Consider the following 13294-nt stretch of genomic DNA (forward strand, 5'->3'; position numbering starts at 1 on the left):
TTTTTTACTCACCCTCGTACTTTGCTCTCGGGCAATTTATTACATTCATTTCTTATAATATTCTTATTTTTTTAAGTAAACTAAGTCACTGGAATCCCGATAACGCAAATGACAAAATATTAATTTCTAGACTCTACACGTGGGCAGTCAAATAAACGTTATACTTTGCTGGTTGACGGAAGTTGGGTCTAAAACCACCGAAAAGACGCACGACTCATTCGTTACTGTCATGATGAAAATTATTCAGAAACATCAAAAAATTATTAATCTTTCGGAGAAGATTGAAAATCTCTATTCGCACATCGCTTTGTTGCAATTCACGTCGAATACGATGATGATTTGCTCATTAGTGTTTCTCATTGTAACCGTGAGTAAACCTAGTGAAAATTCAAATAGAAAAATGTGTATTCCATTTTAGAATTAATTACATTAGTGAATTTCTCGTACATTGATCTCTATTATGTATCTATCTTATTAATTCATTATGCCGCTGTAAACTATTTATAACCTCCTGTGCGTGCACATATTTCTTTTCATTTTGTATCAACAAATGCAGGCAATCGGCAGCCCCGGCGCCACTGAAAAAATAGTAAGATCTCTTTTATTTTGCTTCATAACGAATCTCGAAGCGTTTATATTTTGCTTCGCTGGAGAGTATCTGAGCAATAAAGTTAGTAACGAAAGATATTGATGGCAATAAAATAAACATATAAATAATCTTACGTTCGTGGAATTGATATAAAAACCAAATTATTATAAAATTATTACTACAAAGAACGATACTATAGAATTTTCAGTTTTATTATTTTCACCCTCGTAGAGCAAGGCAATCGGAAGCGCCGCATACAATTCTGCTTGGTACAATATGAAAACTAAGGAGAGTCGTATTTTATTATTTATAATTTTACGATCGCAGAGGCAATTGACACTTACAGCAGGCAAGATGGCTGTTCTCTCCTTAGAGTGCTTCACAAATGTAAGATTCGTAATAATTATATTATAGAAAAACATTTTCGATTGATATGTTTACGTGTATTTTAATTGAAATTAATTATGTATAATGACGTAGTTATCTATATCGTTTATCTGTCATAACAAATCATACGCTATAATGGACATCATCTATACAGTGTTTTCTGTCGTATGCAATTTTTTACATAAACTCATAGTATATCATAATACGTAGTGTACACTGAGAGAAAAAAATAGTCATTTTTGGACCCAACCATATTTTTATAATTGCATGGACCAATATTGTGTTTATGAGAACTATAATATTGTTAGGTCAACCATAAATTACGTTGGAGGAATTATAAAAATATGGTTGGGTCCAAAAATGACTATTTTTTTCTCTCTGTGTACATATGGTTTTCTATATCATTAATAAGAGCCACATTATTATAGATCATGAAAGCTTCGGGGTCGTATTTGTCGGTACTACTGGCAATGAAATGAATAATATCCATCTTGTAATTTCGAAGTGGCAGTCATGAAGTAACGAACAAAGTGGTTGTATTAAAGTTGATTTTCTAAATTAGGACACAGTACATATATATACACATATATAAATATATGTATACATAGTAAATATTTTTTTAAATGTATACTATTTTAGACCAACGTAATATACACAGTTACTAAGTGCATATAGAAAATTGTAACACAGAGATCGTGATATTCTTTTCAAGTGTGGGAAGAATTGTATGTATTCTTATACGGCTTCTGTTTGGGACACAGCTTCTCAATCTTTCAAATATATTCCCGCGCATATAAACACACTGTACACACCTGGTTTTCACCTGTGCATTCTACGCACTTGTCGATATCTTATAAATGTCACCGTCGCACCGCAGATACGCCGCCGCGACTGCGTCGCTTGCGAGAAAAGTCGTATACTTTTGAAACCCATTTACTTTTGCAACACTGCGGCTTATCCGCTGCTTCTCCGCTGCTCCGGCGCATGAACTTGAAAACTTTTCCGGCTGAAATACGACTGACCGTCGGACGCGTACGCGTCGCCGCGTTCGCGTCCACGCGAATCATTGCATATTTAAATACGCGATTACATCACCGGCGCCCAAGGGAAGGAGAGATGACCCTACGTGGTCTCCCTCTTCTTGTATCGATGTTGGGAGAAGCTACGGTAAGCGTACGCGCGCGAGGGCTGCGTGCGGCACGAGAAAAATATTTAATGAGATATTCCCATTGGCCGATTATGGTAGGGAGCGCCCATTTCATGACTTCATAGGACTTCTCAGTCTTTATGCAGTTATTCTAGAATACACATCGAGGCCTCATTGGCATATACGTTGACAAGGAGAGAAAGTTTGAGGGAGAGAAAAAAAACACTGTTTCGTTACTTTTCTGAAAGAGCGTGTGTCCCGTTGCGTAGAAATTCATGCTCTCCCCCGCGTGAAAAAAACGAAAACGAAGAGAAATAAGGGATTATGACGCGTAAAAGCACAATTAATCGCACGTTAAAATTAATGCTCACTCTGTGCGGTATATGGCCGGGCACATCGTGTATTATAATCTGCAGAGCGTATTGGATTATCGCGTTAGCAACAGATGAAATTTGTCACTACCGTTATCTTTTAATGCATTTTCACTCTAACGATCTTTTTGACTTGATGGACTGTTTCAGCAGTTTCCTAACGCAAGTCAAATTTACGATTAAGTTGATTATATTTTGGCTGAACGAACGGTAAGTAATGCTACGTAAATCATTTGCGCTTATGTATTACTCAGAGATTATTCCATTACTTTCTACTAAAGTCTCTTGTAATATTTACATTTATAATCAATATATACAGAGATAAATAAAATATTTAACCATTCACGAATATTTGCTTTTCCCTAATTTATTACAAACGTCCTAGTTTAGTTCTTCCTAAAGAAATAATAAAGTTAAAATATTGCTTAGAGATAAACATGTGTTAATACAACTATATGAAACATGTCTTGCAATATACTTCTCTAAATACATAAGCTTGAAAATGTGTCACAACTTCTTCCACAGCCGGTGGAATAGTAATTCATGATTCACAATTCCCAGAAAATTCATCGAGATCTTGACGATGATGGCAGAAGATTGGAACGATTGTGCTGGCAACGACGTTAACATGCGCGAAACGGCGTACAAAGCTAAATTAGCAGACCGTATCACTAACGCGATGTTCACTCTTCACACGTTGACCATCGTTGCGTACAGTATCGGCATTCTCTTGGCCGACGTCGACGTCACCAGTCAGTCCGAATTACCTCTTCTCTTAAAGGTGGAGCTTCCTGTCGACATAAATACAAAACGCATGTATAAAATGCTATTGAGCATGCAATTCGTGCATCTTATCATGTCCGGCTGTGGGACGGGTTTACTGAACGCCTTGCTCTTAACTTTGGTAAGTCGCAAACGCGTGCGAAATGTGCACTTGTCATAAATAGTTGTAAAATATGGACTAATATTCAGCTGTGACAATTTATAGTTACACGGTAAAAAATAAAATGTTAATGTTAACATTTTTCACATGTCCGAAAAGGTCCACTCTAAATTTTAAGTTATGACAACATTCGTCGCGCGCGTCACTTTTTGACAAGTGATAAATGTTAATTAATTAACACTATACTTCACATTGTATTTATATTCTTTTCACCATAAGTGTGATGTAATAAAAACAAACGGGATAAGTAAACTGTATACGAATGTTACAAATTAGAATAGTTGAAATAATTTTTAAGAAATATCGATATTACACGTTTTGGTTGATTCCGTGAAATAGTTGTGTTAAAAGAACTCAAAATGATAATCAATTTTCAAATCACGTACATAAAGTGTTAAGTTATTATGTTAACATAAATATAACACATACGAATGTTACGAAAATAATAGCATATCCGTTTTATGTTAATTTTACGTTGAAATAATAATCAAGTCTTGGTAACACAAGAAAATTTTAACATTTCAACACACGATTTTTTACTGCGTGTATGGCAACACAATATTTTTAGCAAACTATGATTAGCTACGATAGTGAAACATTTCTTTTCAGTGCAATTGATAATTGCAAAAGTAATGGGCAATTAGTATCCTGCCAAAACAATATCTTTTTCGCACCGCTTAAACATGTATCGTTTCAATCAATTTGATAGACACGACGTTTATTCCGATTCTCGTTTTCAGACTTTACACGTAGGTGGTCAAATGGATATCCTACGCTGCTGGTTAAACGAGCTCGTACCGAGGGGAAATGGAGAGAGATCCGAATCTGTCGCCGTTACGACAAATAAAATCATTCGCAAGCATCAAAGAATCATTAACTTTTCAGAATACATTGAGGATTTATATACATATATCGCGTTAGTGCAATTCACCACGAACACTGTGCTCATTTGCTCCTTGGGGTTTCTAATCGTAACGGCGAGTGAAAACATTAAGTATTACGCATAATGAATATTACATTATAGCACATTAATCGTATTTTTGTTACAAAATTCTCTGCAACTTTATGCATTTGATCTACACAAAATTTATTTTACACATAAATTTACATAACTGCTGCTTTGATATTGCAGGCAATTGGCAGTCCCGATGCGACGGAGCACATAGTGCGGTCTCTTTTATTTTACACTGTAACGAATCTCGAAGCGTTTATATTTTGTTACGCAGGAGAATATTTGAAAAACAAGGTTAGACATGAGACGAGAAAATTATGACCATCAATAACAGTTATTTGAATCTATCGCGTTAGAGAATATTGTACGTCATGATCTCACAATTATTTTCACTTTTCTAGAGTAAAGCTATCGGAAATGCGGCGTATAATTCCGCCTGGTACGAAATGAAACCTAAAAATAGTCGTAATTTGATTTTCGTGATATTAAGAGCGCAGAAGCAATTGACACTTACAGTTGGAAAAATAATGGATCTCTCCTTAGAATCTTTTACAAGTGTAAGATTCACACGCAACACACAAAATAATTTTGGACAATAACTGTATACATAATATTTGTATCAAGATACTTTCCACATAAAGTTTGCCATTTTGGTCTACGTAAATTCTTTTATTCCGTCACGTTAGTAAATTTCTCGTCGCAGCATACGGAATGTGCATTTTTTATGACAAAATTATTATCTCTTAAAATATTAATCTCTAATACAAAAAGTTCATACTTTATTATAGATCATGAAAGCCTCGGGATCATATTTGTCGGTATTGCTGGCTATGCAATAAACGCATAGTATATTTGAAGATTTTTATACGATAGTCCTCAAGCATATATCGTGTAATATATCTTCAGTGATAGAAATGTGCATAGTACAATTTATATTTTCATAATATGAAAATAGCATAGTAAAATATAGCCTAAAATAGTAATAATTTAGATATCCTAAAACAATACTAATTTACGGATAAACATAAAAAGATAAGTCATTCTTCTTGTTATCAATACCTTAATAGATCCTTATTTCCAAGGAATAGTAAAATTATATATATAATATAATTTTGTGTGTGTGTGTGTGTGTGTGTAAAATACTACGTCATCAATACTGTTAATAATTAAAATCAAACTGACGAGAAGTGTAGCAACCTGATATACCTCTTTTATATTTTTCATGTCATGTTTTAGACACGTTTGCCTCTTTTTTAGTAAAATTATTGAGAGTTAGACAAAATAATTAAATAACCAGACATATATAGTAGTTCTTCAAAAAATATCATTAAAATTGTTTTGCATATAAATTATAGAAAATATAAAATAGAAAGTTTTAACATGATGTTAACAACAATGTAATATTTAATCTGCTTAAATATTGACGTACGTAACTTCTGATTTATATGTAATATACTATTTCACGTACATTCTCACACAAATCCATACATTTGCTAATCCTAGTTATGTTTCATCAGTATCAATATTTCGACAACACAAATCCACCGTTAGCTATTACAAACGAAGCAATGTAAAGTTTTGTAGTGTTGCACATAGTTGCTCGGTTCTTCAGCCTCTAGAGATTAAAACTTTCTTGAAATACAGTAGTCACGACTGACCATCGAACATATACCGCCATATACACGTCCGCACGCATCGTTGCATATTTAAAGTGGACAATTCGATGACGATCGTAGTACCAGCGCACAACGGAGAGGGGAAAAAAGACTTCAGCGATCTTTCCGTTTCTTACATTAAATTCATGAAAAACTACAACAAAATGTATTCGCGGTCTATGCAATCGGCTGGATAAAAATATTTTATGAGCAACATCAATTGCGATCAATTGCCGAAGGCTGAACTCACTAATTTCTTAGAATACTTCAATTTTCTTTATGCAGGCATTCTATAATACTCGTAGAGCTATCATCGTAACGTACTTACGCACGCGTTTGATCAGAATACATTTCTTTCATCTATCCGACGATTTTCGTTCTATTATACATACCCTAATGGATTCGCTTTTGTGTACAGCAGAACATAAAGAGAAATAAGACATTATGGTTCGTAAAAGTACGTTTAACCGCACATTGAAGTTTATGCTTGCTTTATGTGGTATATGGCCAGGCACATCGTATGTTCTGCTCTGCAGAATATTTTGGATGGTTTCTTTGACAGTTGTCACATTCTGCCACTACCGTTACTTTGTGACACATTTATACACTGCCGAAGTTTTGGATTTGATGTCTTGTCTGTCCAGCTTTCTCGCATATTCCAAACTAATTATCAAGTTCACAGTGTTTTGGTTCAATCAACAGTAAGTAATATGTATACATTTATCTTAACCTGTGGAAACACGCGGAAAAAATATTACATTAATATGCACTCGTATCAAAACTCCAACGAAAGATACTGTAACTCCAAAACCAATTTTTCAGAAGATTTCTTTATACAATAGTTTTCCTCTCAAAAATAGAATTGTGAGTAATACATTATGTAGCCACAATACTTTCTTTTTTTATACAATGTGCATCATATAGCGATTTGGGTTGTTTCAGGTGAGAAAATATTATAAAGCGTTCTCTCTTAAAAATACAGTTGCAAAAATGCATTATTTTTCTCTCTTCTAGCATCAATATATTTTATTAAATTAGCAGCATATGATCAAAGCTAGTTGATAGATAAAAATATGAATAATTACTTTGTAGTGTCTAACGATAACAAATCTTTAAACAAATCAACACGATGACAATTAAGATTATCTTACAATTAATAGCAATCTATGAAAACACTCATCCACAGAAAATTCATCAAAATCATGGCATTGATGGCGGAAGATTGGAATAATTGCGCTAACAACGACATCAGCATGCGTGAGACGGAACGTAAAGCGAAAATGTCGGATCGTATTACGGATGCGATCATCACCCTTCACGCAATCTCAATCGTTGCATATTGCCTCGGTATCATCCTGGCCGATGCCGATGTCACGGATACTACGAAAGAACTGCCTTGGATCGACAGAATAGAAATCCCTTTCGACGTAAACACACAATCAACATACAGAATCATTTTAATCGCAGAATTTTTGTTTCTGGTTCCTTGTGGGTTGGTGGCTGGTATAACAAACTCCTTACTATTGACATTGGTAAGATTTGATTCTCCATTTACTCGCGAGGCTCTAATTAAAAATAGTATGCATTCTCAAATGTCAAAAAATGTAAAGTTTGATATTAAATATATGAAAAATTTTAATTATATAACATTTGGCACGTTATGTGTGTGCGTGCGTTTATCTGATTTATTGTTTAAATATTAATCTCATTCGTGAATTAATTTCACCGTAATGATATCTTTATTTTCAGGTCTTACATACGGCCGGCCAAATCGAAATTATAAGTCACTCGCTGGCGCAGCTGTCTTGTAAAAACGAGGGCAAATCAATCGCTGCGACTACGAGCAAAATTATTCAAAAGCACCAAAAAATTATCAAGTTTTCGAGGCATATTGAAAGTCTTTATACATATATTGCATTGCTGCAGTTCGTGTCAAACACGATAATGATTTGTTCGCTGGGTTTCGTTATTGTAACAGTGAGTACCGTTCAATACAAAACTATGTACTTCTGTGAGAATTGTAATTCTTCTCAGAACTGTAATTCTTCAAGTATTTCCTAACAATATGATATTAGATATAAATTTATTTTTTAATATTCTCTATGGTACATTACATCTATCTGTAATTTTTTACAAATTTTCTCATTTATGAATTTGCTCTCTATGACACATCATATAAAAAAAAGTTATATATAGATTTATATTTAATAACTTTTCGCACAATATTCTTGCACGATATTGCAGGCAATTGGTAGTCCCAATGCAGTGGAACAACTCATGAAATCATTTTTATTTTATACTATAACAAATCTCGAAGCATTTATATTTTGCTACGCTGGAGAATATTTAAACAATAAAGTTAGTTAGGCAAGACAATATTTATAATGATGATAAAGTAGTGCTGGCAGACAACTGTTTCTTTTATATTGTAAAAAAATTGTAAACTATATTAGAAATTGTTTCATTTGCCTTTTCATAGAGCAGCGAAATTGGTGTCGCAGCATATAACTGTGAGTGGTACGATTTAAAATCTGCAGAAAGTCGTCTTCTATTATTTATCATAGTAAGATCGCAGAAACAGCTGTCACTCACAGCAGGAAAAGTAACGGATCTTTCCTTACAATCTTTTACAAGCGTAAGATTTACTCATGAACATCTCTTTAAAAGCGAAGAGAAAAATGAAAATCAGAAGAAACATATACATTTACTTATTATTAAATTAAAAATATTTTTTAAATGTAAAAGAGTCAATGTTGTTTTAGATTATGAATGCTTCGGGATCATATTTGTCAGTATTGCTGGCTATGCAATAAATAGTATGTTTGCAATAAATAGAAATGCATAGCATTGTTGAAGATTTTTACACAATAGTCCTGAAGCATATATCGTGTAATATATCTTCAGGGATAGAAATGTGCATAGTACAATATATATTTTCATAATATGAAAATAGGATAGTAAAAAATAGCCTGAGATAGTACTAATTTAAATTTTCTAAAACAATACTAATTTACGGATAAACATAAAAAGATAAGTCATTCTTCTTGTTATCAGTACCTTAATAGATCCTTATTTCCCAGAAATAATAAAACTACATATATATATAATATAATTGTGTGTGTGTGAGTGTAAAATACTACGTCATCAATACTGTTAATAATTAAAATCAAATTGACGAGGAGTGTAGTAACCTGATATATTATACTTCTTTTATATTTTTCATGTCATGTTTTATACACGTTTGCGTATTTTTTAGTAAAATTACTGAGAGTTAGACAAACTAATTAAATAACCAGGTATACATATATAGTAGTTCTTAAAAAATTATCGTTAAAATTATTTTGCATTTATATTATAGAAAATATAATATATTATAGAAAGTTTTAAATCGATGTTAACAACAATGTAATATTTAATCTGCTTAAATATTGACGTACGTAACTTCTGATTTATATGTAATATACTATTTCACGTGCATTTTCACACAAATCCATTTGCTAATCCTAGTTATGTTTTGTTAGTATCAATATTTCGACAACACAAATCCACTGTTGTTTTTTTTCTTCTTCTTCCTCATATATTAGGCTTAAAGCCTGTTTTATCTCGTTCTGGTACTTTGAGCATTTGGTTTTATTTCATCTTCAGTAGGCTGCTAACCTTGCCGAAGGAAACCACCCCTCTGGTGGGCTATACCCTTAAAGGGATATGCGTCGCAAGATACTGTCGGTGGTTGCCACTTCGGGAGATTCCGAAAAAAATCAGCTGTGTTCGTGGATTTGAACTCAGTTCGTTTCGTTCATCTGTTTACTAAGAAGCGCACGTTTCTCTGCACCACATTTGTCACCAAGAATCCACTGTTAGCTATTACAAACGAAGCAATGTAAAGTTTTGTAGTATTGCACATAGTTGCTCGGTTCTTTAGCCTCTAGAGATTAAAACTTTCTTGAAGCACCGTAGTCACGACTGACTATCGGACATATGTATACCGCCGCATATGTCGTCTACGTACATACATCTACGTCCACACGTATCGTTGCATATTTAAAGTGGACAATTCGATGGCGATCGTAGTACCGGCTCACAACGGAGAGGGGAAAAAGACTTCAGCGATCTTTCCATTTCTTACATTTTTATGGAAAACCACGACGAAATGTATTCGCGGTCTATGCACTCGGCTGGATAAAAATATTTTATGAGCAACTTCAATTGCGATCAATTGCCGAAGGCTGAACTCACTAATTTCTTAGAATACTTCAATTTTCTCCATGTAGGCATTCAATAATATATGTAGAACTATCATCAAAACGTACGCACGCGGTTGATCAGAATACATTTCTTTTATATATCCGAGGATTTTCGTTCTATTATACACATCTTAATGGATTCGCTTTTGTGTACAGCAGAGCATAAAGAGAAATAAGAAACTATGACTCGTAAAAGTACGTTTAACCGCACGTTGAAGTTTATGCTCGCTTTATGTGGTATTTGGCCAGGCACATCTTATGCTTTGCTCTGCAGAATATTTTGGATCGTTTCTTTGACAGTTGTTATATTCTGCCACTACCGTTACTTTGTGACACATTTCTATACTGCCGAAGTTTTGGATTTGATGGATTGTCTGTCCACCTTTCTTGCATATTCCAAAATACTTATCAAGTTTACAGTGTTTTGGTTCAATCAACAGTAAGTAATATGTATATATTTATCTTAACCTTGGAAAACACTCGGCAAAAATATTGCAATTAATATGCATTCGTATCAAAATCCCAACTGTAAAATACTGTAACTCCAAAAACCAATTTTTCAGAAGATTTCTTTATTCAATAGTTTTCTTCTCAAAAATAGAATATATTATATAGCCACAATACTTTCTTTTTTGATAAAACGTACATCGTGTAGCGATTTGGCCGGTTTCAGGTGAGAAAATATTATAAAGCGTTCTCACTTAAAAATACAGCTGCAAAAATGCATTATTATTAATTCGTCTGTCGTCAATATATTTTACTAAATTAACAATATATGAACAAAGCTAGTTGATAAATAAAAATATGAATAATTACTTTCTAGTGTCTAGAGATAACAAATCTTTAAAGAAATCAACAAAATGACAATTAAGATTATCTTACAATTAATAGCAATCAATGAAAACACTCATCCACAGAAAATTCGCCAAAATCGTGGCATTGATAGCGGAAGATTGGAATGATTGCGCTAACAACGACATCAGCATGCGTGAGACGGAACGCAAAGCAAAAATGTCGGATCGTATTACAAATGCGGTCGTCATTCTTCACACAATGACAATCGTTGCATATTGCCTCGGTATCATCCTGGCCGATGCCGATATTACGGATACCACGAAAGAACCGCTTTGGGTCAACAAGATACAAATTCCTTTCGACGTAAAGACACAATCAACATACAGAATCATTTTAATAGCAGAATTTTTGTTTATGGTCCCTTGTGGGTGGGTGGCTGGTATAACAAACTCCTTACTATTGACATTGGTAAGATTTGATTCTCCATTTACTCGCGAGGCTCTAATTAAAAATAGTATGCATTCTCAAATGTCAAAAAATGTAAAGTTTGATATTAAATATATGAAAAATTTTAATTATATAACATTTGGTACGTTATGTGTGTGCGTGCGTTTATCTGATTCATTGTTTAAATATTAATCTCATTTGTGAATTAATTTCACCGTAATGATATCTTTATTTTCAGATCTTACATACGGCCGGCCAAATCGAAATTATGAGTCACTGGCTGGCGCAGCTGTCTTGTAAAAACGAGGGCAAATCAATCGCTGCGACTACGAGCAAAATTATTCAAAAGCACCAAAAAATTATCAAGTTTTCGAGGCATATTGAAAGTCTTTATACATATATTGCATTGCTGCAGTTCGTGTCAAACACGATAATGATTTGTTCGCTGGGTTTCGTTATTGTAACAGTGAGTATCGTCAATACAGAATTATGTAATTCTGTGAGAATTGTAATTCTTCTCAGAATTGTAATTCTTCAAGTATTTCCTAACAATATGATATTAGATATAAATTTATTTTTTAATATCCTCTATGGTACATTACATCTATCTGTAAGTTTTTACAAATTTTCTCATTTATGAATTTACTCTCTATGACACATCATATAAAAAAAGTTACATATAGATTTATATTTAATAACTTTTCGCACAATATTCTTGCACGATATTGCAGGCAATTGGTAGTCCCAATGCAGTGGAACAACTCCTGCAATCATTATTATTTTATACTATAACAAATCTCGAAGCATTTATCTTTTGCTACGCTGGAGAATATTTGAACAATAAGGTTAGTTAGGCAAGACAATATTTATAATGATGATAAAATAGTGCTGGCAGGTTTCTTGTATGTCGTAAAAAAAATTGTAAACTATATTAGAAATTGTTTCATTTGCCTTTTCATAGAGCAGAGAAATTGGTGTCGCCGCGTATAACTGTGAGTGGTACGATTTAAAATCGGCAGAAAGTCGTCTTCTGTTATTTATCATAGTAAGATCGCAGAAACAATTGTCACTCACTGTAGGAAAACTGATGGATCTTTCCTTACAATCTTTTACAAGCGTAAGATTTACATAAACATGAAACATATTCATTTACTTACTATATAATTAAAAATATTTTTAAAATGTAAAAGAGCCAATATTGTTTTAGATTATGAATACTTCGGGATCGTATTTGTCAGTGCTGTTGGCAATGCAATAAGCAGTTCGACAATTTTTAAATAATTTTAGACAATTTGAAGTTATCTGTAAATCACTGGTTACAGAAACACACGGTTTAATATAATATATTTTTCTAAATATAATCATAAAATGTTTAATTCTTTTCGTTTAAATAATCGGTACATTTACAGATGAGAAATATTGTAAACACTTGTCGCTATGCAAGAATTAATTTGCTTAAATTCTGGTTACTATAAATAAAATAATGTAAATTTCTGTAACGTGGCACACTTTCTTCCCTTCTTTTAGATTGTAGAATTTTTCTGAGGGGTCGTAAACACAGGTGACCATCGCACATTATCATTATATTTACGTCTACACGAATCATTACATATTTAAAGCAGACAACATGTGGTTATGTTACTAACGCCCAAGAGAGGGAAGAATGACCCTTCTTTCTTACTTTCCCAAGCAACAGAAATGTCGAAAATATCGTACACGTACTAGAAAAAAAATTTTTAATAAATTTTGGTATAATTGTTAGAT

General features: G+C 33.2%; 2 protein-coding genes and 1 pseudogene across 7 annotated transcripts; all 3 read left to right on the forward strand.

The window, feature by feature from the left end:
* Nucleotides 1–1890, forward strand: part of LOC105563654 — a 9876-nt pseudogene extending 7986 nt beyond the window's left edge.
* Nucleotides 1891–1972: 82 nt separating this feature from the next.
* On the forward strand, nt 1973–5526 carry LOC105563617 (odorant receptor 4-like). Its single transcript, XM_012015340.1, has 6 exons — nt 1973–2704; nt 3056–3398; nt 4178–4414; nt 4570–4683; nt 4791–4946; nt 5178–5526. Exons 1-6 carry the CDS (start codon nt 2448–2450, stop codon nt 5226–5228), a joined length of 1158 nt encoding a protein of 385 aa, XP_011870730.1. The 5' UTR covers nt 1973–2447; the 3' UTR covers nt 5229–5526.
* A 708-nt stretch (nt 5527–6234) lies between these two features.
* On the forward strand, nt 6235–13016 carry LOC105563618 (odorant receptor 4-like). 6 transcript variants are annotated; one of them, XM_012015346.1, is made up of 7 exons: nt 9712–10483; nt 10563–10727; nt 11206–11551; nt 11769–11996; nt 12262–12375; nt 12492–12647; nt 12738–13016. In XM_012015346.1, the coding sequence occupies exons 2-7, from the start codon at nt 10654–10656 to the stop codon at nt 12786–12788; spliced, it is 969 nt and encodes a 322-aa protein (XP_011870736.1). In that variant the 5' UTR covers nt 9712–10483; nt 10563–10653; the 3' UTR covers nt 12789–13016. The 6 variants fall into 6 exon arrangements, with proteins under 6 accessions (XP_011870735.1, XP_011870731.1, XP_011870734.1 ...); XM_012015343.1 differs by having other exon boundaries at nt 9712–10311; nt 10396–10727; XM_012015345.1 differs by lacking the exons at nt 9712–10483; nt 10563–10727; nt 11206–11551; ... (2 more) ...; nt 12492–12647; nt 12738–13016 and adding exons at nt 6235–6745; nt 7231–7576; nt 7794–8021; ... (1 more) ...; nt 8524–8679; nt 8807–9224.
* Nucleotides 13017–13294: the final 278 nt, after the last annotated feature.

This window comes from Vollenhovia emeryi, unplaced genomic scaffold, assembly GCF_000949405.1.
Source record: "Vollenhovia emeryi isolate VEMERY1.0 unplaced genomic scaffold, V.emery_V1.0 DF939173.1, whole genome shotgun sequence".
Taxonomy (NCBI): Eukaryota; Metazoa; Arthropoda; class Insecta; order Hymenoptera; family Formicidae; genus Vollenhovia; species Vollenhovia emeryi.

Excerpts from the sequence above, each read along its gene's own strand:
- LOC105563617 (XM_012015340.1), top strand. The coding sequence starts at position 2,448 with ATGACGCGTAAAAGCACAATTAATCGCACGTTAAAATTAATGCTCACT. Across the intron at positions 3,399-4,177 it reads ACGCCTTGCTCTTAACTTTG|ACTTTACACGTAGGTGGTCA; the intron begins GTAAGTCGCAAA and ends TCTCGTTTTCAG. Across the intron at positions 4,415-4,569 it reads TGGGGTTTCTAATCGTAACG|GCAATTGGCAGTCCCGATGC; the intron begins GCGAGTGAAAAC and ends TTGATATTGCAG.
- LOC105563618 (XM_012015341.1), top strand. The coding sequence starts at position 6,489 with ATGGTTCGTAAAAGTACGTTTAACCGCACATTGAAGTTTATGCTTGCT. Across the intron at positions 6,746-7,230 it reads GTGTTTTGGTTCAATCAACA|AAAATTCATCAAAATCATGG; the intron begins GTAAGTAATATG and ends ACTCATCCACAG. Across the intron at positions 8,403-8,523 it reads GAGAATATTTAAACAATAAA|AGCAGCGAAATTGGTGTCGC; the intron begins GTTAGTTAGGCA and ends GCCTTTTCATAG.